Below are 27,577 nucleotides of genomic sequence, written 5' to 3'. Positions count from 1 at the left end.
AAAAACATTTAGCCGGGGAGGGAGGCGCCAGCGGGGAGGTAACGTACCGCTTAAGCTACGAGATGTGGAAAACAGGATGGACCGTCATGGCGGATTGAAGCCAGAGACGATAAGCAACGGGGTTGAGCCTGGCAGTGATCTCGTATGGGCCAACGAACCTGGGAGTGAGCTTCCTGGACTCGGTACGGAGCCTCAGGTGCCTCATGGAGAGCCAGACACGATCCGCCGGCCGAAAAGGATGACCCGGACGGTGGCGCCGACGATGTTGCTTGGCGTACAGAGCTTTGGATCGGGAAATGGCAGCCCGAGCCTTGATCCAGGCCAGACGACAGTGGCGGACCATCCGTTCAGTAGCAGGTACTTCAACCTCCACCTCCTGATGGTCGAAGACAGGAGGATGGAAACCACGACAGACTTCAAAGGGCGTGAGACCGGTGGCCGAAGAGATGTGAAGGTTATGAGACAGCTCAGCCCACAGCAGGTAACGAGTCCAAAGCGACGGTTGGGCGGAGACGAAGCACCTCAAAAAAGCGCCCCAGCTGTTGATTGGTCCGTTCGACCTGCCTGTTGGTCTGAGGGTGGTAGCCGGACGAGAGGCTGGGAGAGGCTCCAATCAGACGGCAAAAGGCTTTCCAGGACCTGGCAGTGAACTGGGGCCCCTGTCGGAGACGATGTCCTTGGGGAACCCATGAAGCCGAACGACATGTTCCAAGAAGAGCTCGGCCGTCCGCCTAGCAGAAAGGAGGCCAGCCAGTGCAACCAGGTGCACCGCCTTTGAAAACCGGTCCACAAAGGTGAGGATGGTGTCGAGACCGTCCACGGACGGGAGGCCGGTAACAAAGTCAAGGCCGACATGGGACCAGGGACGTCTGGGCACAGGGAGAGGGTCGCCAGCTGAAGGCTGAGTCGAGGACTTAGGCCGAGCACAGGTGTCACAGGCGGAAACAAATTCACGGACGTCCCGAGTCATGGAGGGCCACAAGAAGGCACGACGGAGGAGTTGGAGGGTCCTGTTGGGCCCCGGGTGACCAGAGAGTGGAGAGGAGTGGGCCCAGAGCAAGGCCTCCTGACGGCACCGGGAGGGGACATAGAACCTCCCTGCAGGGGTGTCAGGAGGAGCTGGTTCGGTGACCAGCTCCTCCGGATGGAGTCCTCCAGAGGCCACAGAAGGAGGGCAGCAAGCCGATGAGCAGGTAGGATGGGTCCAGGGTCCGATTTGAGGCCGTCCTGGGCAAACTGTCTGGAGAGGGTGTCCACCTTAGCGTTCTTGGAACCAGGACGGTAGGCGAGGTGGAAATTGTAAGACTCAAAGAACAGGGCCCAACGAGTCTGCCTTGGGTTGAGCTGCTTGGCAGTCCGGATATGGATCAGGTTCTGATGATCAGTCCAGATCAGAAAAGGGTCCTTCGCTCCCAGAAGCCAATGCTGCCATTCTTCTGAGGCCCACTCGATGGTCAGGAGTCCCCGGTCCCCGACACCGTACCATTGCTGCGTGGGAGAAAACTTCCTTGAGAAATAGCAGCATGGGTGAAGTTTTCCATCTGGGCCATGTTGAGAAAGGACGGCGCCGGCGCCAACATCAGAGGCATCTAAAATCTCTTTAGAGATTAGTGAATTGAAAAAAATTCTCCAACAATCCTATTACTCTATGCTCTGTCAAGGCCTGGAGGTCTATCCATGCTTTGGAGGGCCGGGCCCATTTGACATCCTCCCTGGCAGGAAAGAGACCTAGGCCGCTCCATAAATGATCTAGTGTCACGGGACCGAGTGGTCTGTACTGAACTGAACTCAGGCGCAGAAACCCAGAGCAGAGACAGCAGATGGTTTAACAATATTTTATTAGGCTTAAGCGCTAGAAACGTAGCAAGGACAAAAAACAATAAGACGTAGAGTCTGACGTGGCGTGGCCTGGGAAACGTGGCTAGGGCGAGGGAACGGGGCCTGAGATGCAGAGTGGAGCTGAACAGGGAACAGTCACCCTGAAGAGAGAAGACAGCGGAGTTAGGGAAGTAGTGGAGGTAGCGCTGAAGTGGTAAGTAGTAAGTATAGCAATTCTTAGCTGCAGTGAGGGACACAAAGTGTTGAGAGGGGAGTGACGAGAATCCAGGGGAGCTGAGTGGCGTGGCAAGGCTGACCTGAGATCTTAGTTCTTCAGATGGAGTGTGATGGCAGGAGGGCAGGCAGGTGAGGCACAGAGTGATTTTTAAAATCATTGCTTGGTATCCTGAGTCCGGAGGTAGAGCGTGAGCCAAGATGAATCCAGTAACTGCAGCACAAGAAAGTCATGTTAACAAGATAAATCACAGAGAGAACTTGAAGCATAAGGGCCTGTTATCAACATGGGTTGATGACAAACTGGTGGTGAATGCACATCAACGTGTGGCTTAAATCCCTCTGGCTTGATTTCCTGCCATTGGCTCCAGGTGTGCAGGAGCTGGAGGAGGTGGCCCTGCCCAGGGACGGATCCCAGGTAGGTTCAGGAGCCTTACGGAAATTCCAGCCACCCACCGCAGACCATGACATCCAGACTGGCAGGAGATTTGGACGTGTGCCTCTAAGATATCTGTCTGTAATCAGGCTAAATGGATTCAGTTAAAAATTGTTCATCGGGTATACATCACACCCTCTTTAAAAAAGTATAATAGATGGAAACTCCTCCCCTTATGCTCGAAGTTTAATGCTGAGGACGGTGACTTTATGCATTGTTTTAGGTCATGTGTGAAAATTCAACAGTTCTGGTCTGATGTTGCAAAGGTGCTTTCAGTTATTTTCAACTCTGTTGTTCCTGTGGTCCCTCTGTGTCTTACACTGGGAATAATGGACAATCTGGTTATCAAAGGCAAGCACAATAGACTGTTCCAGCTGTTATTCTTTGCGGCCAGGAAGAATGTCCTGCTCCTCTGGGGCAGGCCAGCAATCCCAACTAAGAAATCCTGGCATAACATTGTATGGACTGTATTCCCAATGAATATATAACTTGTATGCTCAACTCCACCTTGGACTCTTTCCACAGAACCTGGGACCCATATCTGAAATATGTTGGACCTGTACTGTCATCCTCCTTGTTGCGGGGCTTTCCCAAACTGAATTAATTTGCCTGACTATTGGTCTTACTGTGATTTGTTTTGAGGGGTTGTGGTTTACCTCAGAATCTTGTATTTCCTGAGCTTAGTTCTGTCCTGGTTCTTGTGTTTGTTTTCTTTTGTCATTGTCTGTTTCTATGAAAAAAATCCTAATAAAAATATTTTAAAAAATGACCCAGGACAGTTACATTGTGTTCGTTTAATAAACATTGTTATAAAACGTTCGTTCCTCCTCCAGTCTGGGTTACTGCACTTGGGTTCAGTTCAAGTTACCGGCCTCCGGCCCCTTTTTGACAAAGGGAGTCTGAAGAATTCTTGAAAACAGAGACAACCACCTAGTTTGCCAGGCAAGGACACAATGACCTGAATAAGCAGGTAAACCAGTGCAGCCCCACAGTCTCATTGGAGTGAACTCAAGGGGCACAGCCACTGGAGTTTAACTGCCTTGGTGACCTCTCCTTCATCTCCAGACTCTGTCATCTCTGCTAGCTCTGTAGACCCTGTGTTTCTTACACTACCCGATTAGATCCTCATTTGAGGTCAGCAGCACTCCATCCACACCAGACGCGGACAGAAATCCGCCTAGTGTGAGCTGCCTGATGGTTTGGAAGAGGAGAAATCGGGCTGGCACCATCAACTATGAAATAAGATCCTCCCACCACACCCACCATTGTCATCGCTATCACTGCCACTGGACTAGAGCGTCGTGAAAGCATGAACAGGATCTATGATGGAATACAGTGGTGCAGTAATGCTGTTCTTCTTCCCCCCCAATATTTTGGACTTGAATACTGTAGCTTATACACCACAGCATTCATTTACTTATAATTTTACAGATTTAAAACTATAGGTGTACTGCTATATGTTGATGTATTATTGCATCAGTAAGTGTATTAAATAAAATAATATCTAGCTACAGCATTAAAGTGACTCATGAATCAATCAATAAAATCATGTTTGTGATTCTATATAATGATCTACTAATACTGGGTACTCTATGTGCATTTAAAAACTGAATGATACATTACTTAAATAGGGTTGTAAGTTTTTACTAAATAAATATTTTTTATTACTTTTATGACAGTTAGTACAAAACTATTTTCAGACTCTTGTTGAGTGACATTTTCACATGTTACATCTTTATGAGGGTACAGAGGACACATAAGCCTGGAAACTGTGACCAGTGTTTTCTACAAGGATTTACAGAAAATATTTAATGTATATGTTGTTTTATGAGGAGAATTTGACAGATTACATACATGTGTGGATTTTTACTCTTCCTTCTAAACTTCATTTAGTGTCCAAAGTAACACACAGCAACAATGACTGCTTGCATAGCTTGCTCCTATCAAAAATGAGCTAATCTCTCAGTATTCGCTTCTTTTTAGGGGAAGCCTTAGTCATTTTCCTGGTGCGTCCTTTGTATGACGGTGTTGAAAACAAATCTTAACTGCAGAGTGTGGAAATGCAACTTCTCACCTGAAATTGACTCAGTCAATAAAGTTTTCATTCACTTTGTAAACACAGGTTTTCAAAATGTCTCTTTGCAAGTCGCCTTTTTTTCTGTTGTGTTTAAATCTCGTCACTGTTGGGAGTGAAGCAACACGTCTGAAGGGCCCCGTCGTCCCTGTTTGACACCAGGTGTGTTCAGGGCATGTCCCAGGTAGAGAGGGATGTGCTGTGAAAAGGTATTTGACACTTTCTTTCTTTCTTTTTGCACATTTGTCACACTCACATTTCAGATCATCAAGCAAATTTTAATATTAGGCAAAGATAACCTGAGTAAATACAAAATGCACTTTTTAGATAATGATTTCTTGATTTTAAGACTATCCATTGTTGCTGTACTTGTCACATCTTTGAAGACTCTGAAAAATTCCCATCCTTGACTTTCACTCAGTAGATACGGTGGCATATATGCTCTATGCTGTTGCATGCTGGGGGAGCAGGCTGAGGGTCGCAGATGCCAACAGACTTAATAAACTGATCCGTAAGGCCAGCAATGTTGTGGGGATGGAGCTGGACTCCCTCAAGGTGGTGTCGGAGAGGCGGATGCTGTCCAAGATAAAGACAATGTTGGATAACACCTCCCACCCACTCCATGACATGTTGGTCAGTCACAGGAGCTCGTTCAGTGAGAGACTGAGATTACCGAAAAGCACCACTGAACGACACAGGAAATCATTCCTGCCTGTGGCCATCTCCCTGTACAACGCATCCACTTAACACACTGTTTGCTGCTACAACTACACATGTTTCTTTCCAAATATTTATTTATAAGTGACTTATGTATGTATGTATGTATATATATGTATATATTGTACTATTCTTAGTTAGCGTATTGTCTGTCTTGTCTTAATGTTGGTTTAAAATGGAGCACTGTAACAAAAAATAATTTCCCCCAGGGATCAATAAAGTATTCTGATTCTGATTCTGATTCTGATCTGCTGTATCTCTACATTATACGTAGGCTGCACAGTTACAGGCTACTACTGTTTAGTGTTCAGCAGGACCTGCAAATACCATAAATCATCTTTAAATCATCTCTTTACCTTCCCAATGACTTCACTTTGCACATTGTGAAGCAGGGGTTAGTGTAAAATAAGGCTACAGGCTTTGGAAATGTGGGTTACAGAAACATAAGCCGGCACCTGTCTCTCATGATAAAGCTTAGAAATGCAGAAATCCACGTTTCTACGAAGTAAAGGAGAATTTTCCTCCCCTGTCAGATCCAGTGTCCCTCCTCCATCAGTTCACCAGGCCCCACCCCACCCCGCCCCTCCCAGTCTGCTCTGCTCTGCTCAGCGTGCAGAGATGCTGTAGATGCGGCAGACTGGAAGGTGTTTGGTAGTGGATGCTGCAGCCGGAGAGATAACAACATACTGACAGACACCGAGAAGGACAGTCACCCGACAGCAGTCATTGTAAGCTTTTTGTTTGCCCTCTTCTCTCCGTGTCTCCTGCTGACAGGCTGCCCATGTCTTAATCTGTGTTGCACTCTTTATATTAAAGCTTACTTAAAATACTTAAAATGTCTTTTTGAACCGGGTTGGTATTGTGTAACATTTAGCTAGAGCATTGTATTTTGAATGGGCCTAGCCAAAAATGACAGTTTTATCCTGCTTCATAAAGCTAACCTGTGTCTAACATAATCAATAGCTAACATTAGTGACACTAAGCAGATTTTGTTCTACAACAAAGCCTGTTACAAAAATTTTAGTATATTTAATGATTTGCATCTACAGACAACAAGCTGACGATACCTGTGTATCAGTGGCATGTCAGGTGATTTCTCTTCATTGAATAACATATTGTGGTTTATTGATGCCTTACCATGAATTTAAGCTGCATCGGTTTGTACACCGACTCTGCATTTAGAGTCAAACCTGGTCAGAAACATTTAAAGAAAATCAAAACGTATGAAAACACAGTTTATGTATTTTTATTACTCCTGCTTACAATAATTGCAGTTATGCTAACATGTTGCTCAGCAAGGATGTACTAATCAGGGAAGTAATGCAAACTTGGATACAACTTTCAAAATAAGATGTATATTTTGTTCATTAATGTGTTTCAGCTAAAATCATAGATGGAAGCTAAACACTGACTTGTCTGAATCTGCAACTGAAATGCAAGTACAGAAAGGAAAACTGGTGGAAGAATATTTGAACTCAATCTTAGTGAAATTGCAGCGCTCCTGCAACCCTGAATTGGGTAAGTGTAAGACGGATATGGATGGAAAAGCAGCTCAAACATGAACTGTTGGGTAAAAACTGAAGTGAAGCCCTGAAAGAAAACAAGTTTGCTTAGAAGTAAATTGATTAGCTGAATTTTCTCATATTACAGGAAGAAAAAAGAAGATTCATATTCATGTTTTCACTCAAATAATTTCAAGTCCCTACATGTAAAAATTATTATAGCTTATCAGCCTCTCTGTGCTGTAACTGTAGGAATGTGCACAAGCTTTCATGTTTTTTTTCTCAGCCAAAGCCTTTTCAGTGATTTAGTTCTCATTCTTTCAAAGTCGTGGGAGACCAGTAGTATTAACATACTTTCTTGGGTTGGAACTTATCCTTATGGTCACTGTTCTCATGTCATGTAAGAACAGCCTGCTCTACTATAAGCTTTAGCAGAACAATCCGACCATGTTTAAGTTCCAAAGAGAAATCCTGTTTTTCCAGCAGATGTAAGGATCTGTCATATTTCACAGAGATGCAACACACAGAAAAGCTGTTGTGGCTTTTTTAGTAGTACTCTTTCCTTTCTCTTCGACGACTTGTTCATGTGCAATAATGCGAGCTATCCTTACTGTATAGAAAGTGACATTTTTATCCACTAAAGTTTTGATATCTTTAATTGCAAGTCTTACATTTTTAAAAAAGAGAACTCAGATCCTTTAATCAGCCCTGGTAGAAAATATGTCTGCTTGTAGGAGACAGGAGCAATAGTACAAGTACTTTGGCATTTCAACCACAGATGGGTGTTACAATGCTCGTTGGCTCAAGTGTAATGCCATGTATTAAAAGCTTTATTTATTTTTAATGGGTTGATCTGCTTGTGTGAGATGTGGATGGATTATGAGGCAAACAGATCCAGCTTTGCTGCGGTCATTTCTCCATCACTGTTTGATTCAGTTTGTTGTTGTTTTGTTCTCTTTGTTGTCATTTTCAATTTCTTTATGTTTCGAGTCTGTTTATGTGTTTGCACCACTATTTGGTTCTTTGGGTCTCTCTCTCTGTATGTGTGGTTGTAGTGGTGTTCATGGGTGTTGGAAGTGTCGTGTGCTTAAAAACAACCACACACAATTTTTCATGAGTGCAAATGTTAGTCATGGGATTCCACAAGGTTCTGTGCTGGGACCTGCACTTTTTACATTACTTCTTACTTCCTTAAACATTATTATTACAGAACACACCAAACTTTGTCATTGCTTTGCAGGTGATACCCAGTTGTGTTTATCCATGAAGCCCAATGATAAAAATCAGTTAAACCATCTGTCTGTCTGTTTCCTGAAAAGTCCGTCTCTGAACCTGCTGTGGCTGCACGTTTCTCACAGTTAAAAGAGTTTTTACTTCTCGCTGTTGCTAAGTCCTTGGTCATCTGATTGTCTCCTTAATATTATAATACAAATTATTTTTAGACAGTTGTTGGTGTGATTTGTTTCCCGATACATATAAAAAGTCTTTCTCTCCAGTGAGTTTCTCATCGTGTAGGTGTACTTCACCTCGTTCTCAGTGCAGCGGCGCATGAGGCAGTCCTCACCTGCTGAAAGTTCTCATTAGCAGAACAAGGTTCATCAACGCCAACTAGGCAATCCATCATCCCGGGGTCAGAAGGACCAGCACGTGGAGGAAAAACCACTTAGATTTAACCTGCAATCTCAAGGCAACAAAAGCAGACTACAGTAGACCAGCTCAAAACAAATTCACTGACACTTATTGGAGTGTTATTAAAGATATGAGTTTTCCTACAAAGAAAAGATACTTGTGTACTTTTCACTTATGTATATCATTGATTAGAGACTTTGATTACTATTTTTTCGTGCTCCACACATGCTTTTGAATGGTGAGTCAAAAAATTGTCACCTTGAAGCTATAACAAAGCCAAAGGCTAACAAAGCATGAATAAAGTGGAACATCCTGAAAGTAGAGTTTTTAGAGAAATTATGTGGTACAGACAGGAGACTCTAGGAAAGGGTTTTGATAATGCATAACTACAGGCATTATCAAATGGAAGGTTTGAAGCCTAATCTTGAAAGTAGAGATAGTGTCCGTCTCCTGAATCCAAACTGGAAGCTGGTTCCACAGAAGAGGGGCCTGAAAACTGAAGGCTCTGCCTCCCATTCTACTTTTAAATACTCTAGGAACAACAAGTAGGCCTGCAGAGCGAGAGTTATTTCATCTAACTGTAAGCCTTGGAGTCAGAAAAAAGTGTAACTGCAGTACAGTAGATAATCTAAAGCAGTCTAATCCCAGGTCATGGAGTTCTTTCCTTATCCTCTCTTCCCTCCGTGGACCTTCCCTCTCTCCAGAGCGGTACAGGACCATCCAAGCTGACTCGTGACACGTTGGCATACATAACATGTCTCATTTCTCATTTGTACCCTTTGACACCAAGACCTCTGGTTTCTCCCATGTGCGTGGAAGGCACGTAGAGGAGCAGTCGATTCCCATACGTTACCTCGGTTGGGTGCTTGGTAGTGTGCCTGACTCTGCAGATTTTTCCCAAGGCAGTAACTACAGCCCCTCCTGCAGATCAAGGAAATAAAAGAAAGTTCATTTTAATCCCCAAGCGGATTAAGAACCCCATGAGTGATTAAATGAGGCTTCTGTCTCAAAAAGGACAAATTACTGTACCACCTCAGACTTGGGAACCATTTTTACAGTTGTGTGTGCAGAACAAAGTAGATTAGACGTATCTCAGTTTCAGTGATCATTAGTCACGTCAGGAGATTGCATATTTCTGCTGCTTAAAGTTCTGCATGGATAGTAGAAGTGGGTTTTGTGTGACGCTGGTCGTGCCTAAGCTGTCTTTTCCCATGAAATGTACAGATGTTTACATTTAATCTAGACTAATGAACTAATAATCACAAGAAAATCTATTCAGGACATTTCCAACTTAGTTATACTGAATTATCAGTTGTCACTGATTAAATCAATAGCTTTTGCGCTCCTCAAGTAATACTTCAGAGCACAACAGCAATACTTCTACATCTTACTGAAGAAACATACAAGCCATGTCTTGTTTTATACTTGGCTTAATGAATGGGAGACAGTCAGAGGCAGCGTTGTACTTCAGGTTTTTGAATGGTGAAATCAAAAACGTTCTGGCTAATGTGAGTCCTGGTGTGTTTTAGAATAGCGATGCATTATGTACAAAACTGAACAAAAGCAATATCAGTTGGAAATATGAAGCAGTATTCAGTAAAGCAGCCAACCGTCTTAGGAGTAACCCAGGACAGTTTTTTCTCACTGATTTCAGAACTTACACCAAGCTATTGTTCGGTGTCCTACTTCATAGAATACAGTTGTAAGATTAGCATCAATCTTCTTCATCTAATTTCTGGTATTTGTAACATGGAATTAAGATCAGGACAGAAAAACAGTGTTAATTACACAGGGATCTCTATCTGTGTTCAAACAGTCAAACTGCAACGCTGCGAGATCGTTTAAAACAAGGCAGCATAAGCAACCCTTGATTCTGTCTTTACTGTCAGTGCTTCAGACGGGCTGGGACTTATCACCCAAGTGATCTCAACTTTGACAACTGAGAATAAGGTTATTGCACACGGGAGATCTTTACCTTCTGTCAGAAAGCTTTTCTAGTGCGCTAACCCAGTGATCGCCAACCTTTTTCGTCCGACAATGTTTTCACAGACCGGCCTTTAAGGTGTCGCAGATAAATACAAACCAGTACCGGTAAAAAAAAGAAGAAGATTTATTCATAACACACGAGAAAAGACCCAGGGAAACCAAGTTAAAGCTAAAAACCGATAAAAATCCTGAAAACCATAGATTTCACACCCAAGCCTCAACTCTCACGGCCCGGTACCAAACGACTGATACCGGTCCGTGGCCCCGGGGTTGGGAACCACTGCACTAAACCATATGAAGGGGAATTGGATCAACAATCCAATAAAACAAATTTGGTAGTGGAAAAAATGAACGTTACAGTCTTGCTGTAATACCTTTCTAGGATAGTGTGGGTATTCCTTATTGTCCACAGATAATTAATCAAAACTGGGCACTTACTTCAAACTACACAGGAAACCTGTTGTTGACATGACGTAGCTCTCCAAGTACATGTACTACAAAGCAAGTTCAGCATACATATATTTTCTTTTTCTGGATACGGCTTCATTAACATCAGGAATCATGTGGTCACATAAAGGTGTTTATCAACTGGTCACTCAGCCCAGGGTTTCCCAATAAGTTACAATATTCCTAATGTGGTGTTCAGATCAAAGGGCGGGTTTTTGGCAGAACCTAATTAACCTAACCCGGTCATAGAACGGTCTACCAGCAGCCGAGGAGCTGATTTTACAAACTATAATATCAGAAAAATATCGAGAGGTTAAAAACATGATACAGGCTGAAGCAACTGCACCAGATAAATAAAACTTAACTGAATGTAGCCAACAGGTAAAAAATAGGAACACGGTTAATCTAATAATTCTTGGAACTGATTGGTCGATAAATTCATTATGTAGGAAATCAGTAAGTGCTGATTTTGTGGTCTCTCGTCTTCAGCATCACCTCCTTTGGTTACCATGGGGATGAACGCCAGCTCATAAGCACCCATTGTTACCAGTTGTGGGTGGTGTTTTTTTCACCAGTCAGTTGCCATGGTGACACCTACTGTAGCAGGAAGAAACCCTCGTATTAGTTTTGGATACTTTGGGAGTCACTGTTTATCTGCAGCGTAGTTTTTAGATACTACAGTGTTTCATGAAATTTCCTCTGTATAGATGACATGAAAATTAAAACAAATGTTGACACTTGTTGTGATCCAGAACTTGTTGTTGTTACAGATCCCGGGATTATCTTAACTTTAACACAAAGATATAATTCATCATGGGCTGAAATGCATCAAAAGGAAATGATATGATTAATATAAAGCAACCTGCTCATGAAACTTTGAAGAACAACCAGGATGTAATTTATGTTATAACTGATAGTGGAGAGGAAGTGGAATTACAGGCATTTTATACGTGCTGCAGACTGGATCAACATCACTGCCTGGAAGAGCAAGTATTAAAATAATCACCTGACATTTCTAATTTGCATGAGTGTCAATGTTGAGAAGACAGATTGATATAAACCAAGTGGATGAGACAGTCTTTGTTACTAACCATCATTTTTTTTTATTATTTCTGTGTGATTCTCGCGTTTGGGGAAATGGACTTTAAAAAAACACAACTCATAGATTAGTTAACTTCAACATTAAAATGGAACATTAATTGCATCACATTACATAGATCAAAAGACTGAAAGTATTAATAAAATATAAACCTGAGAGATTAATAGATCATACTAATTGTTAGCTGCTACAAATACAAAATTCATACTGATTGCAAACTATCAGTATCCTCTTGCTGAACCTGAAGCATTAATAATATTATTAATAACATTTTATAACACCGCTCAGGACTAAGGCTTTAATTTCCTTAGAATTAAATTGAATTTCCATGTACTTTACGTAAAATGAAAGTATTTACAAAGAAATACTTAGCAGTATATAACCTAGCAAGTAACATTTATTTATTAGTGCTTTTCAGAGCAAGAAATCAGCCCCTAATTAATACAGGGATCTCAACAAATAAAGAAATAAAGAAATTACTTAATCAAAGCTTGTGCAAGAATGAACACACACACACGCGAACCTGTGAAACAACAAAACTCAAAGCAGAGCCGGAACGCACACATTAACTTTTAGGGACGTTACAGGGTGCAAAAGAGAGGGTGGCGAGCTGTTTCAGAGTTTTGGAGCAAAGTTTTTGGACACACTCTTACTTTTCAGACGCATCTTATCTTAATGACCTTGTAGTACCATATCACCCTATTAGAGCACTTCGCTCTCGCTCTGCAGGCCTACTTGTTGTTCCTAGAGTATTTAAAAGTAGAATGGGAGGCAGAGCCTTCAGTTTTCAGGCCCCTCTTCTGTGGAACCAGCTTCCAGTTTGGATTCAGGAGACAGACACTATCTCTACTTTCAAGATTAGGCTTCAAACTTTCCTTTTTGCTAAAGCATATAGTTAGGGCTGGACCAGGTGACCCTGAATCCTCCCTTAGTTATGCTGCAATAGACGTAGGCTGCCGGGGATTCCCATGATGCATTGAGTTTTTCCTTTCCAGTCACCTTTCTCACTCACTATGTGTTAACAGACCTCTCTGCATTGAATCATATCTGTTATTAACCTCTGTCTCTCTTCCACAGCATGTTCTGACTTCTGTTTTTCCCCATTTTTTGATGATGAATACATGTGAGGAGGAAGAGGAAGACTCCCTGGCCCTGCTCTCTGATGCATATTCAATTTTTTTTAACTCTCTTGTAGATGATATTCCAGGCTCAGTCATAATTATATCTCTATGCCTAATTAAATGTAACCCATTCACATAAAGCAAATCTTTATAAATAATGAACATTATACAACCTCAGATGTTTGGAATGACATCATCAGAAGAATGCTTCCAGTGCTGTGTTTGTGCCATGTTGTGACTTGTGCTGGTGCAGTGGCGTTAGTGGCTGTCACTCCCAACATGCTCCTTTAACATACAGGTTTACTATGGATTATGACACAAGTCCTGATGTAAACCTAACCAGGTACATTTCTGTGGTATAACATCGCTGATTTATTTTTTTACCTGACCCTATCCAGGTAGGCCTTGTTGCCTAAGCACCAATAACGTTTCATGAATTGGTCAGCCTATTTTTAGCTGGTTGCTGGCCTCATAATTCACAGCAGTGTGGATGGGAAACTGAAACAGTGTGCAAGCCAGCAGTGAAAAGGGCAAAAACATCGTCTCTGTTCTGAGCAGAGCTGCTCGCTGGCTCAGCTTCTCTGCTGTTCTGTTGTTTCAGCGTTGATAGATAACTTAACTCAAGCACAAAACCTCACCTGTAAAATTAGACCGTTGAACCGTGAATGACCTCCCTTCTCCTTTTTGTCTCGTCTCTTTCCTCCCCACACTCCTCCACCCACAGTCTGTGATCTAATATGGATAATAAGGCACTGGAACTTGACTCTGTTAGCCTCCCTATGGAGGAGGTGGTCATATGTAATGGTGACAGCCAGCCTGCTGCTCAGCCTCAGCCACAACAGGAGGTATCCATGCTGACCCACCTGAAGAAGGTTGAGAACCAGATCACTGAGGCACAGCGATTCACCCACCTACCCCGACGCTCAGCTGTTGACCTGGAGTTCATCAACATCTCCTACACCATTCGGGAGGGACCGTGCTGGAGGAGGAGAGGTAACAGACTTCTAACCATCCTTTATATACAGCTTTCCACTTTAACCAGTTTCTAACTGAGTAAAGATACTGTGAAAAGGCAAAATCAAGACACGAGACAGTAGATGTGTGGATGGATGAACCCCAAAATAAACCGCATGTATCTAAAAGTGTTCCCAGAGACAGCGAGCTAGCACAATGCTTAAAAAGTCGAGAACAGCTAGATCATTCATTGTTTCTAAGCGGGAGACATCACAGTAGATGCACAAGGTAGTACTTCTTCAAACTAATAATAATAAAATTAAATAATAAGAGTTATTTAATGGATGTCAAAAACAAAAATAAACTTGGACCAACATCAGTATCGGTGGGTGTTCACCCAAGTAAAGTCTGTGTTTGCTTCAGTCGGTGAACGCTCGGCTCATGTGGAATCATTCTCTGTTTCTCCATTCAGTCATTCAGCTTTTGTCACCGCGCTGTGTGTTAAATATTTGCTGCCTTCAGGCTTAAAAGGCGCCTCTGACATAAAGTGTTAGGAAATCTCTGGCCTGTGTCTTCTCTGTTTGCTGTGCAGCGCATTCATGCTGCACAGTAAACGGCAGGGTGCACGTTTCACATTTGATACTGGAGATGTGGAAATAACGGTTTTGCAACGCTGACAGAAATAATTAATAAGTGGTTTAAATCTGCACTCAGTCTTTCAGTTTAGGTGGGAAGGTTTCTGAATGTATTGTGTAAGCTTGTCAGTCATGCTGCAGAGGCATCTACATTATTTAATATATAGAAAACACATAACTGGATTTGGTTGTGTCATAATGGGCTGCTCAGTAGTTTTGTGCATTGTAGTGATACTCAGGTACACAAATCATTCTCCTTGCCTGTCAGCTTTAAGATGCATGAGGTGCAGTGCAGTCACGGGTATGTCTCCTCACGTTTTTGATGACACTGGCTCAAACACAGCACGAGGTCTACCCTCCACATGTTATAAATGACAATGATTTCCTGTAGTTTTGCAGACTCATTTAAACTGTTAATATTTTGTTGCCAGCGGTATAGCCTACAATAACACACATCGTGGGTAAATTATGACTCTTTATTTGGGCAGGACGTTTATCTGCTTTATGCAGCTGACAAAAAAAATCATTTTTCACTAATATTTCTCTCGTGTGTTTCTTTGCGACTGAATCACCAGAAGATGAAACGTTGACACATTCACTGACAGCAGTGTGTGCTTCCAGCTGTTGTAACCCTGATCGCTACTGATTTTTCTTATTTCCCCGTCACACAGAGGAGGCGAGGCTGATTGTTTCTGACACGCTGCCCTCCCCACGATCCACCCTGTTCACACCCCCGATCAATCCATACCATACATCGCTCACAGAGACTAACACACAGATGCTGTGGCTATTACTGCATGTACTTTAGTCAGTACAAATAAAAAGTTATGTGTATTTGATTTTCTTGCATGCACTGCCTTAACTTTTAGATCTGATACTGAATTTATGATTGAATGCAAGATTCCTGAACCAACCTCACTCAAGAAGGTTGTCTTTAACACTCGTACAAAAGTTTGCTGGTCATTTGTCCAGGCAGGTCGTGTCTTAATGCACATCTTTCTTCCTGTCTTATGTTCTACATTCATCAGCTAAGTGCTATACAAATACAGGCCATTTACCATCAGCTCCTTGAAGCCCTCCTTGTATTTCTAAGCAGCCTCTCTTCACGTGTTATTACATTTCCATTTGTATCCTTAAACATCCAAACAAGCTGCACATCTTTTCCAGCCAATGAATACAAGTCCTTCTCTCCTTCTTTGGTGTCCGGCCTCACATATAACTGACAGCAGGCCATTTCCTTTGCGACCTTTGTCTTTGCTGGATGCCTGGCCTCCCAGTACACCTTACTCACCCCCACCCAGAGAGAGAGAGACATTTTCATCCAAAACAAAACAATTCATTTTCTAATCAGTAAGTCAGAGAGTTCCTTTTAAGATTGATGATTTTTTAACTTTGAACTCAAACAGACACAAAACACATGAGTTGTTTAATTAACTTTACTTCTGGGCAATATAAAGAAAATGCACTCTTTAGACTTATGACAAGCTTTACAGAACACAGAGATAAGGAATTTTAAGATGACACAGATAACAATAACACTGGGGATGTGCTGCTCAGTGTCCTGTGGATTGCTGAAAAGTCAGGGATCGCAAACTCATAACCAGAAATCTGTCTGAATAACAAGACAACGTCACAGCTTTACTAAGGGAACACGCACTAAAAATGGTGCCGCGGATACTAGAATAAATTAATAAAATTAGAAAGAAACCAAGGTATTATGAAATTCAATTCAATTCAATTTTATTTATACAGCGCCAAATCACAACAACTGTCACCTTAAGACTTGTAAGGTAGACCCTATAACAATACATGCAGAGCAACAATCATATGACCCCCTATGAGCAGCACTTTGGCGACAGTGGGAAGGAAAAACTCCCTTTTAACAGGAAGAAACCTCCGGCAGAACCAGGCTCAGGGAGGGGCGGGGCCATCTGCTGTGATTGGTTGGGGTGAGAGAAGGAAGACAGGATAAAGACATGCTGTGGAAGAGAGACAGAGGTTAATAACAGATATGATTCAATGCAGAGAGTGAATACATAGTGAGTGAAAATGGCTCAAAAACTAGTATAGAGACTCAGAAAGCAGAGAGAAACACATATGAAAGCAAAAACACTCAATAATCACTTCAGCCATAAACTAGAAGACATCGAAGAATTGTTTTAAATTATGAGAGACTTGTATAAGGAACCATAAACAACCACCCTCACCCACAGCATAGTTGGTGCTCCATGTTGATGCTGGTAAACTTGACATTGACACGTGATTCTGCACAGTCTACTGTAATATAACAGCTTACTGTCAAAAGCAAGGGCCAGTTTTTACTGCTCATTTGTACAACAATCTCAGATTCATTATAACTTGGACCTAAAATTAAGCGCCTTGAGGCAACTGTTACTTACAATGTGTTTGAGGCTGTCAGATTGTGTAGTGGGAAAAGCATTTATCAACCTCTCAGAAAATGTGACCCCGGTGAATCCAGAGTTGGGAGTGTGGGAAGTTTACTGGGGATCATCAGTCATCACCATCCCAAAGTGCAGAGGACATTCATCCACTTTAACCAACCATATTTGTACTGTAAGTGTTGATGCATCTGCCAGCTGAATTTACTGGTCAGTTTTACTGTCAGACATGTATTAATATTATTCCATATGAGCCACTTCTAGTAGAGAATAATGTGCGACTGTAGCTCTGAAGACATTATTTTATAATTATGTTATAATCAGTGGAAGGTGGAATATTGAACCTCAAATTCTTACCTTGTTGTATTAGCTCAAAACATTTCCCCCTGTGCTTACATTTCTTTTAAAGTTTTAAGCAGTTCCTATACGTGTTAAATGATGAACAGAGCAGCAGAAAAATAGGATATGTTAGCTAACTGAACAGTTTCATTTCTTGTCCCTGCTTGCCCCTGGTGTTTAGGGAAAGTAGGGATCCTCTCATGCCCCGGCTTGTAACACAGTGGGGAACACCTGGCCCCACCAGCTCATATCTCAGTGGAAACCCTTCTATGCATGTTTAATTGAGGACTCAATATTTATGTTATTTAGCCACAGTTGCTGTGCATCTACAAACCACTTTACAACCCTCCTCTGCCCCAAGACTGACTTTCATCTGTGTCATATGTGTTCACGGACTCCTGCTCTGTTCGGTGATGGGGGCAGTGGTGAAGTCTTTTATTCCAAGTGGCTTTTTTTGGAACTAGCAGCTCCTATTTAACATGAGTATTTGCATTATGCTTACATAAAGTTTGTTCTTGTGGAGTAATATAATATCACTGCTCATTCCCATGAATACCCTGTCACTTATTTGCAGGTTTCAAAGCCTTATTAAAGTGCCTGTCAGGAAGGTTCTGCAGCAGAGAGCTTATAGGGATCATGGGACCATCGGGGGCAGGGAAGTCCACCCTGATGAACATTCTAGCAGGGTACAGGTGAGCCGACTCTCTGATACAGTTATGATGACATAAATGAGGCCTGTGTGGTACAAACATAAGGTGTAGTTAATTAATAAAGTTTGTCTGGGCAGTGAAATGTTTGGTATCTGTCCTTCGTGCTGCTCAGGGAAACAGGGATGAAGGGTCAGATCCTGGTAAATGGGAAACCCAGGGACCTGAGGACCTTCAGGAAAATGTCCTGCTACATCATGCAGGAAGACATGCTGCTGCCACACCTCACTGCCAGGGAGGCCATGATGGTGAGCCGTAAACTCAGCCTCGGAGCACATTTTGAAGCGTTGCTTTTGTGTAGCATCTGAACCTGGCTTTGTGTTTTGTTTCGTAGCTTTTTTTAGCTTGTGATTACGTTAATGCGATCTGCTTTCTCTTTGCTCAGGTTTCAGCCAACTTAAAGCTGGATGAAACTATGGATGTGAAGAAGGAACTGGTGAGAGCAGTTTACCATGCGCTGTAAACTGAACCAGCCAGTTTACTCATAATGTCCACAAGCAGTATTTTATTACTCACCATCTATTTTGTTATGTAGCACCACATTCTTATTCCTGCCGAGCATTTTCATGTTTTTTCTCCCTGTTTAGATATAAATATAAAGAAGACATTTTTTATTGGTGCTTTGATAATCAGTGAAATCCGGCACTGTGCCTTTCTCTCTTCTCTGTTCAGGTGAACGAGATTCTGACTGCTTTAGGGCTCCTTGACTGCGCCCACACTCGTACCAGCTCACTGTCAGGTGGTCAGTGTAAACGTCTGGCCATCGCCCTCGAACTGGTTAACAATCCTCCAGTCATGTTCTTTGATGAGCCCACCAGGTGAACGGGGAGGAGATGATGTGTTGCCGATTGTATACCTAAATTATATCTTTTTATTATGTGAGATGTGCTTCCATAAAATCACATGCTGATAGTTGACTGCTGGTTAAAAGACTCAGTGAGTGTCAGAACTGGAATACCTGGTTTTAAATCGCACCTCTCTCTCTCGTCATGTTTCTTTATATCAAATGCAGCTGCTGCTCGAGACATTTTCAAATACAGATGAAATGTCAGTTCATCTTTGTGTGCAGACCTGAGCTTCCGACAGTTTTACACAATAGCTTACTAGATTCAGCACTTCAAAAGGTTGCTGTTAGCATTCCAGCTCTTAGTACAATTTTGGTATCCAGTCTTCCAGCCTCTCAACTAACATTACACATGTTTGTGTTTCGGATTCTTAGATTTTTCTCATATAAACTTTTATCCAGAGAACCATTCGGTGCATTTCAGCAGCTTCAATAACAATTACAGAAATGTAAGAAAAACACTGATGTTGTAAACAGCAACAAGAGCATTAGCTTTAGTTGTCAAACTATTAGCAGTTAGCTGATAGCAACATGAACCAACATGGTAGCAGCTAGCCGCTATGGCTAGCCATTAAAGTAACATTTATGTGGGAGCTTTAAGGTTTATAGACTTATCTAAATTTAACAGATTAACAATTAAAATCATACAGTTATTTTACTTTATGTATTAATTATGTTATTTTTTGCAGTTTTCCAGTTTTTACATAAAGCCACGTTTTCTGGTTGTAGGACGGAGCTTAAACGGTGTACATCCTGTATGGTAGTGTATCATTAGTGTGTCCGTTTCCTTTAAAATCTGCAGACAACTGAGAAAACATGTTTCCAAAATTACTAAGCTAATACAATAACGACAGATTTTTTTAATAGAGAGATATCATCCTCAAGCTTTCTCATGTTTAGCTAAACTCTTATGTGACAGAGTGAATCTGCAAGTCATTGTGATTTGTCTACTCTTCCGTTTCTTTTAGACCGGTATTCATGGATCTTGTCTCTGTGTTTTAAGTGGCTTAGACAGCGTGTCATGCTACCAGGTGGTGTCCCTAATGCGTTCTCTGGCACAGGGCGGGCGTACCATCATCTGCACTATTCACCAGCCCAGTGCCAAACTGTTTGAGATGTTTGACAAGGTGTGTATCTGCCAATGAAGGAGGAAATAATGGACAGAAGCATAGACGCTGTATTTTGAAACCTCAGCGTATTGTTTTGGCTGCCACCATGTTGGTATTTGGAGCCAAGTGTCTGAGAACCAGTGGGTGATATCATCCATAGCTATCTCCACCTTTTAATATACACCACTGCCATGTAAAGAAAAATAAGTTGCAGTTCTGTAAGCTTCTGTAGAGGCTGCTTTTTGTCAAACCTGAATGTTTTTGCTCCACAGCTTTACATCCTCAGTCAGGGACAGTGCATCTACAAAGGCACCGTCCCTTACCTCATACCCTATCTGAAGACGCTCGGCCTCTACTGTCCTACCTACCACAACCCTGCAGACTTCAGTATGTTCACCTTACAGTACCTGTTATTGCTAGTTCATGTTCCCCAACTTTTCTGCATGATAGCAGCATTTCCAGGGAGTTCATTCTGTTCACGTCTTTCTGCTTTTGCTTGTGATTCAGTCATTGAAGTGGCATCAGGAGAGTATGGAGACCTGAACCCGGTGCTGTTTGAAGCAGTCCAAGGTGGAATGTGTGCTTTAGAGGAGAAGAATCAATCAGTCTGTGCAACAATCTGCCCCGTTGTAAGTAACAGATGCTATTCCACACATGGGAGAGTGTGCTGCAGAGAAGTTACAGTGACAGCAGTGCCATCGAGCAAGGAAGAAACTTGCTAGGACATATTGCCCTACCAAGACGACCACTATAGAGTCTCTGTACGCTCTTCTTGTCAATCGTTTTGTTTTATTGATTTATTTTATTACTCACAGTATTATCAGTGAGGGTATTTTGCTGGAGCGGACAGCCCCCCCAAGAGTGCCTTCAGACTCTTGGGGGGGCTCCTGAAGGCTGAAAGGCAGCAACAACCAGTGGGGAGCGGCATGGAGGTGCTATAACAATCTAGAAGACAGATTCCCGCTGCCCAAATCATAAATAAAATTAGCCCGATCTACAAGTCCCTGATCTCTTCCACCCAGTCCTCCATAGCAGAACCACATGCTGACGCTTGTTCTGGAAGGAGAGGATTATTTGCAACAGAGTAGTGATGGGATTTCCGGCTCTTTTTAGAGAACCGACTCTTTTGGCTCCGAACTGGCTCTTCAAGTTGTTTTGTTGCTTTAATTAATTTATTATTAACAATAATATAAAATTATGCACAAAAGGAATTACTAAAGTTTAAAAAAAGTGGTTTTATTTATATGTTTACATATAAATATATACGGTGGCCCCTAGAGACAAAACACGTACAAACTCCAAAACACATTTCTAGCATTAACTGAACTTCCAAAGCAGAGCTACTAGATCACTTAAATTACACAATTGAAAGCATGTGTGTATTGTTTGTGTATTTATACACAGGCACTTATATATATTCAAATAATTTAAAATATGTGCATTTACCTGTTACTACCACACACCAAATCCGGTCGTTGGTACTTCCTGGCTTGTGTAGCCACTAGGTAACAAAGCTCAACACTGCGCCCAGCATCCTGGAGCACTTCTGTTGTGTTTGTACGTGTTTTGGAGTTTTTACGTGCTTTGTCTGTAGGGGCCACCGTAAATATACTTTTATTTATTCACTCCACATAAAATGTAATAAATAAATCATATAATACAAAAACCAACTATTCACATTTCAACTTTTAACTATTTAAATTTTCAGCTTTTTCTTTTTAAACAAATTTAAAATGAAACAACACAAAACACTACAAACCACAACACAATTAAATATAAATTAAAATATGAAAACAAAAAGAAGATGCATATTCTCTGTCATATGGACCTGCATGAATAAACTTTCTGAATCCTTTATCATCTGCTACTGAAAATAGTTGTGGATGATTACTATACCTTTCTAATGTGATGTTGTTGTCCCTGCTCTCTCTCTCTCTCCCTCCTGCTCTGTTCCTGTGCTACTGAGTAACTACCGCCCCTCTCCCCTCTGCTCAGCGTAAAGCACAAGGCTCGCTGTGGAGTGAAGCGGGAAAAAAGAGAGAGAGAGAGAGAAAGAAAGAAAAAAAACCCACGGCTCGCGATAAGGAGCCGGTTCTAAGAGCCATTTCGTTCGTGACCGACACATCACTACAACAGAGTTTAAAGAACCATGTTGACCATTATCTGAGTGGGGTGCATTAGGTGCAGTTTGCTCCTGCAGTACCTGTTCCTAGACGAGAAACTCCTGGAGCTTAGTGGTCATGACTGAAACGAGGGTGATTCAGTGCAATAAACACAGGTACTTCTTCTCCAGGATGACCAGAAAACATGCAGCACCAATGCTCAGCAGATCTCTCAGTGTTTGTACTGCTGTTTTAAAATTACATTTAAAATTAAATCAAACTCCTCTGAACCATTGCTGTGCCCTGCCAACCACAAGAATGTGGCCCTGCCCCACTGCATCAAGGCATTCGCCATTTAGTCTTAGATTGATTTACAGTCCTTTCACATTAACAGTTTAGCTTAGCTGTGTCCATTTCTGTTTCTCTGGATGATTGTGTTGCTTCCTAAACTCAGAACCAAAGCAGGAAACCATTACCCAAACTGGGACCTGTCATACTAGAAAAATAAGGGCTGGCAGGAAATGGGTAGAGCTTAGCTAACTATAAAAACCAAGAACTACCAAAGCCTGCAGAGACCTCAAAAGTCCCAACAGAAGAACACAGAGTTCAGCTGATATGGTCCTATGGCCTGTTTGCCATAGGGCAGGAAGCAGGGTACACTCAGCGAGACTGACAAACATTTACGCCTGTGGACAACCTAGAATCACCAGTTTAACCTAATTCCAGCAACTGTACCTGGAGAGAATCCACAGAGACACAAGGAGAACATGCAAACTGCCCACAGGAAGGCCAGACAGTGGATTCAGACTCGGGACCTTCTTGTTGTGAGACCACGGTGCTAATCACCAGGCCACTATGCTAGCTGTGTCAATAAAGACAAACTGACAGCAGGAAGTAGAACCAATATGTTCTGGCAATACCAGAAACCCATAAAAATGGTCTGTTGCTCTATTTTTACCCAGTTGATTCAGCTCTGACTGCAGGATGCTTTGTGTTGAGTTGACGATGATCATTTCTTCCATTTTTCCAGGATGCCAGGCACATAGAAAGCCACACCTTTGCCACAAGTACGCTAACACAGTTCTGCATCCTCTTCAAGAGAACCTTCATAACTGTATGTCGAGACCAGGTGGGTGGAAGGATCGCTTCAATAATCACAGCTGTCACGAACAGATCAGATGTGCTCTTACCTGAAACGAGCCTGATCATGGATGTTTTCTTTCTCTGCTGTCGTCCATTCTCAGGTTTTGACCCACCTCAGAGTGATATCCCACATCTGCATAGGTGTGTTAATAGGTTTGCTCTATCTCAACATTGGCAATGATGCCAGCAGGGTGTTTAACAACACTGGATTTCTCTTCTTCTCTATGCTCTTCCTCATGTTTGGAGCACTCATGCCTACTGTGTTGACCTGTGAGTATGATCGAGAGGTTATGGACTTCCTCCCCTGTTGATACTATTATGATAAATCTCATAAATGTGTGTAAACATTTTGGGCTTTTGGCAGTTCCTCTGGAGATGTCTGTATTCCTGAGGGAGCATCTGAACTACTGGTACAGCCTGAAAGCCTACTACCTGGCCAAGACCATGGCTGATATTCCCTTCCAGGTGAGCTGGCAGTGCTGTGATTGGATTGGTGGGTTTACTCACTGAGGGCCTGAGTGCTGACAAACAACAAAATATATCCACTTAGCTTCACAACACTGTACTCTAGTGTTAGCAGATGGTGTTTGCAGGTTGTAGGAGCAGATTAGTTTGCTAACATTGTTGTTGGGTCTCATCATGTCAAAGAAGTCACCCAAGTGTCTGTTATTGGTTACACTGTAGAGCGGCAGATTCAAACGTTCTCAGATGTAATGCGTGGGCGTTATCATGGATTGAAATGGAAACGAGGTAAATGTCACAGTGATTTGGAAAGCTACTTTTGATCCTGCTGACCATCATTGTCATTGAGTACAACCTTAATTTGTATTAAATCCATCAACATTTATATCTATTAAATAAACCATTGTGCAGTACTCCAGTCATTGTGATTGGCTGGCACGGGAGCTGAGGGCTCTGTGTTTGGATGCGACTGTAGCTGCAGCACACTTTAACATCTGTGACAGGGTGTCCTCGCTGTTCCTCTACTAAACATCAGTTAATGAACGTGTTATTTTAGGTGATCTGCCCCATCATGTACTGCAGCATAGTGTACTGGATGACAGAGCAGCCTCCTGAGGCAAGTCGCTACCTGCTCTTCATAGCCCTGTCCACCTGCACTGCCCTGGTAGCCCAGTCTCTTGGGCTGTTGGTTGGCGCTGCCTCCACCTCACTACAGGTAGTGCATGTTTGCATTGTTTAATACACATTTTCTTGGCTGATGTAACACGATGTATATCCTCTACACCTCCCAGGTAGCCACATTTGTAGGGCCTGTTACAGCTGTCCCTGTGCTGCTGTTCTCTGGATTCTTTGTCAACTTTGACACAATCCCCAAGTATCTGCAGTGGAGCTCCTATGTTTCCTATGTCAGGTGAGTGTCGCTGGGAGGAACAGCTGCAGGTTCAGTCGGGTCCACAGGGTTTTGAGGAATGACACATTGCTTTTCTGTCTGTACACCATCACAGCACATTTTACATCAAGCATTTAAGAAAAGATTGAAGAGCAGACTTTCAGCTTTAATCATAAAATTATAAAACTATGTTTTCTTGCCCCAAAGATTATGAAGTTAACAGTATTTGAGTTTGGCTGATTAATAAATGATTTGTGAATGTTTTATTTCTTTAGCAGCTGCCAAAACCTGGAAGAGTTGGTATCTTAAGTGTTTTGCTTAATTTGGTCACTTTCAGTCATTCATGTTAACTTAAGACAAGGATGTCAATCTCATATGGATAAAAAACCACACTCATAAAAATATAAACAATCTGCAACACAAAGCTTGCTGCTGCAGCATCGAGTGAAGCACCAGCTGCTGCCCTCCAGCACAAAATGCTTGAGCCTACTGTAATAAGTGGAGATTAGTGGACAAATAACTAATGGTAAAACACTGTTAACACATTTACATCTGGTTCTGTGCAGTCATGGTGACTCTGTGTTTGTGCTTTTTGATTATTAATGTGCTTCGTTTCAGTTAGTTTCTGGTTATGTTTCAGTGATTTCTAGTTCCTAGGTTTTGTTCCTGTGCCTCCCGTGTTTAGTGTGTCATGTCTCTAGTGTAGGTTTGGTTCTGTTTCCCATGTTTCTGCCTCTGTTCTTTATGTTCTGTCAATCTGCATCTCTGGTTTCCTGTTTTATTGTGATAGTTCCGCGTCCTGTGTGAGTCTATTCTGTTTTGCTTCTTCTGTCTCGTCGTGTCTGATTAGGTTCAGCTGTGTCTTTCTTCTGTTGTGTATTTCCCTCGTTACCCTCTGTGTATGTGTGTTCTGCTTTCTTACCCATCGGTTCGTCTGCTTATCATCCACTGATAACCGTCCATGTCTCAGGTATTCATGTATTTCCTAGAATTCCTGGTTTTTGTGTATTTCGTTTTCCCGGTTTAGGTTTTTGTGATTAGTTTCTCATTTATCTGTTTTTCGGCCTCAATAAAAGGCACGCCATTTGTTAAAATCCAGTTCCGTTTCCACGTTTCGTGCATTTGGGTCCACTACTTTCCACTCCACAGAGTCTACCTGCGCTGACACTGACACTTAGATTATAAAGTATCTGACTGATCCTTTCAAGCATTTTTTGTCCAAAAGTTATTCATAGGATGCTAACTATTTGTAAGATGCATTCAAATCCTCGATGGCTGGGCCTGATTACCAAAGTCATCCGCATTTATTACAGAAACAGTAAGCAATATTTGAGCTATTGTGACCGGGCTGTTTACAGATAAGACTTCGTCTCTCTTGTAGGTATGGCTTTGAAGGGGTCCTCCTGTCTATCTATGGGATGAACCGCACAGAGCTGGAGTGTCCAGGGCCGGTGTGTAAGTTCCAACAGCCTGAAGAGGTTCTGCAGCTGCTAGATGTGGAGGATGCAAAGCTCTATGTAGATTTTATTGTCCTGGGAAGTTTCTTCATCATCCTACGTCTGGCCACTTACCTTGTCCTCCGCTACAAGGTCAAGTCAGAGCGATAGATTCTCTTCAGCTCATCTCCAAAACACACGACCCCCCCTAGACTCTGGACTCTTTCCTGTGCAGAGAGAACCTGTCACGTCATGTAGGAGTTTGTTTCATTTCATTTTACATGTTGCTGCTAAGTGGACAGAACAAATTCTGGTTGTGTTCTCCTGCCAGCTGGTGACAGTCCCTTAAACCACTATACAGCTGTTTTACCTCATCAAGAACTAATGGGTGTGCACAAAGCCATGTCACAGAGACTGAGCCACATTCAGCTACACGTGCTGTACGTTTTATAACTTACAGAAGTTTTTAGAGCCAAGCAGATGGGACTCAGTAGCAGAACTGACATCCTGCTTTAGTCCACACTGTGCTGCTGCTCTGGCAGAGTATATCTCTGGTCCAGGATACTCACCCCTTACGAAATTCAAATGCAAAAAGAGTGTTTACTTTTGTAAGCCAAAAAAAAAAAATGAAGTTGCACTAAAGATGTTTGATAATGTGCCTGAAAGAGTGAAAAAGCAACAATCACGCGGCCTTTGTATCACTGAAAGAGAGAGCGGATTTGGGCCGTAGCCCTAAAAACATTAACTTCTCAAAGCTGTGGTTTTTATCATATTGATAGTTGTAAATTGAGCTTTGCTATGATCGCCTGAAGAAATTTGATATTTTTTGTACTTCCACATTATAATCATGAATCTAAATAAATCTGTTAGTGATGATCACGAGGACAAGCCTTAATCATATTCCACTATGTTTTATTATCTTTAGTACTCCATGCATATGCAGTTCAGTTAGAGCCAAGCAGGTGGGACTCAGGAGCAGAACTGACATCTTGCTTTAGCCCACACTGTGCTGCTGCTCTGGCAGACTATATCTCTGGTCCAGGATACTCACCCCTTACGAAATTCATTATTGTATTTAAGCTACATAGGTGAGTTACTGTACTGTCATTACTGTTTTTGTGTCCGCTCTACGTCCACCAATGCCACTGATCTGGGTGCTATCTCACATTTCATTTTAATTACACGTTTTTTTTAAAAAGCAGATGTTGGGACTGCACATTACAGCATACCGAGCGACCAAAGACTGCTAATGAATCTGCACGTGTCTTCATATTTTTTACATTGTGTTCTGTTTTTGTTATGACCACTTGTATGTTTATTAATCCAGTCCATGTTGAAACACATAACAGCCAAAAGTTCTGTACAGCTATGTAAACTTCCAATAAACACTGATATGACAGATGCTTTGTTTAATTAATAACAAAACATGAAATATCCAATCAAAATTCCAAGAAATAAGATTTAAGATTCTGCATTTAAAGTGTCAACAGTGGCT

The 27,577-nt window shown here is 42.1% G+C and overlaps 1 protein-coding gene across 3 annotated transcripts; it reads left to right on the top strand.

Moving 5' to 3' along the window:
• Positions 1-5,878: 5,878 nt before the first annotated feature.
• LOC113036871 (ATP-binding cassette sub-family G member 4-like) lies at positions 5,879-27,481 on the top strand. Of its 3 annotated transcripts, XM_026193444.2 has the most exons (16): positions 5,879-6,007; positions 6,661-6,797; positions 13,788-14,056; positions 17,965-18,082; positions 18,213-18,345; positions 18,483-18,533; positions 18,770-18,915; positions 19,945-20,068; positions 20,323-20,437; positions 20,558-20,679; positions 23,183-23,281; positions 23,397-23,565; positions 23,660-23,760; positions 24,314-24,472; positions 24,549-24,667; positions 26,028-27,481. In XM_026193444.2, exons 3-16 carry the CDS (start codon positions 13,801-13,803, stop codon positions 26,251-26,253), a joined length of 1,938 nt encoding a protein of 645 aa, XP_026049229.2. In that variant the 5' UTR covers positions 5,879-6,007; positions 6,661-6,797; positions 13,788-13,800; the 3' UTR covers positions 26,254-27,481. The 3 variants fall into 3 exon arrangements, 2 of the variants coding, with proteins under 2 accessions (XP_026049229.2, XP_080144826.1); XM_080288700.1 differs by lacking the exon at positions 6,661-6,797 and having other exon boundaries at positions 5,898-6,007; XR_013901291.1 differs by lacking the exons at positions 5,879-6,007; positions 6,661-6,797; positions 13,788-14,056; ... (10 more) ...; positions 24,314-24,472; positions 24,549-24,667 and adding an exon at positions 24,726-25,616 and having other exon boundaries at positions 26,028-26,167.
• The last annotated feature ends 96 nt before the right edge of the window (positions 27,482-27,577 follow it).

Source organism: Astatotilapia calliptera, chromosome 14 (assembly GCF_964374335.1).
Source record: "Astatotilapia calliptera chromosome 14, fAstCal68.1, whole genome shotgun sequence".
In the NCBI taxonomy this organism is placed as follows: domain Eukaryota; kingdom Metazoa; phylum Chordata; class Actinopteri; order Cichliformes; family Cichlidae; genus Astatotilapia; species Astatotilapia calliptera.
Note: the sequence above shows the minus strand (reverse complement) of the source record. Positions and strands in the feature narration are given on the sequence as shown.

Bases quoted from the DNA above. Each gene is read 5' to 3' on its own strand.
- LOC113036871 (XM_026193444.2), top strand. From the start codon at position 13,801: ATGGATAATAAGGCACTGGAACTTGACTCTGTTAGCCTCCCTATGGAG. The intron at 14,057-17,964 runs GTAACAGACTTC...ACTTATTTGCAG, and splicing joins ACCGTGCTGGAGGAGGAGAG to GTTTCAAAGCCTTATTAAAG. The intron at 23,282-23,396 runs GTGGGTGGAAGG...GTCCATTCTCAG, and splicing joins TAACTGTATGTCGAGACCAG to GTTTTGACCCACCTCAGAGT.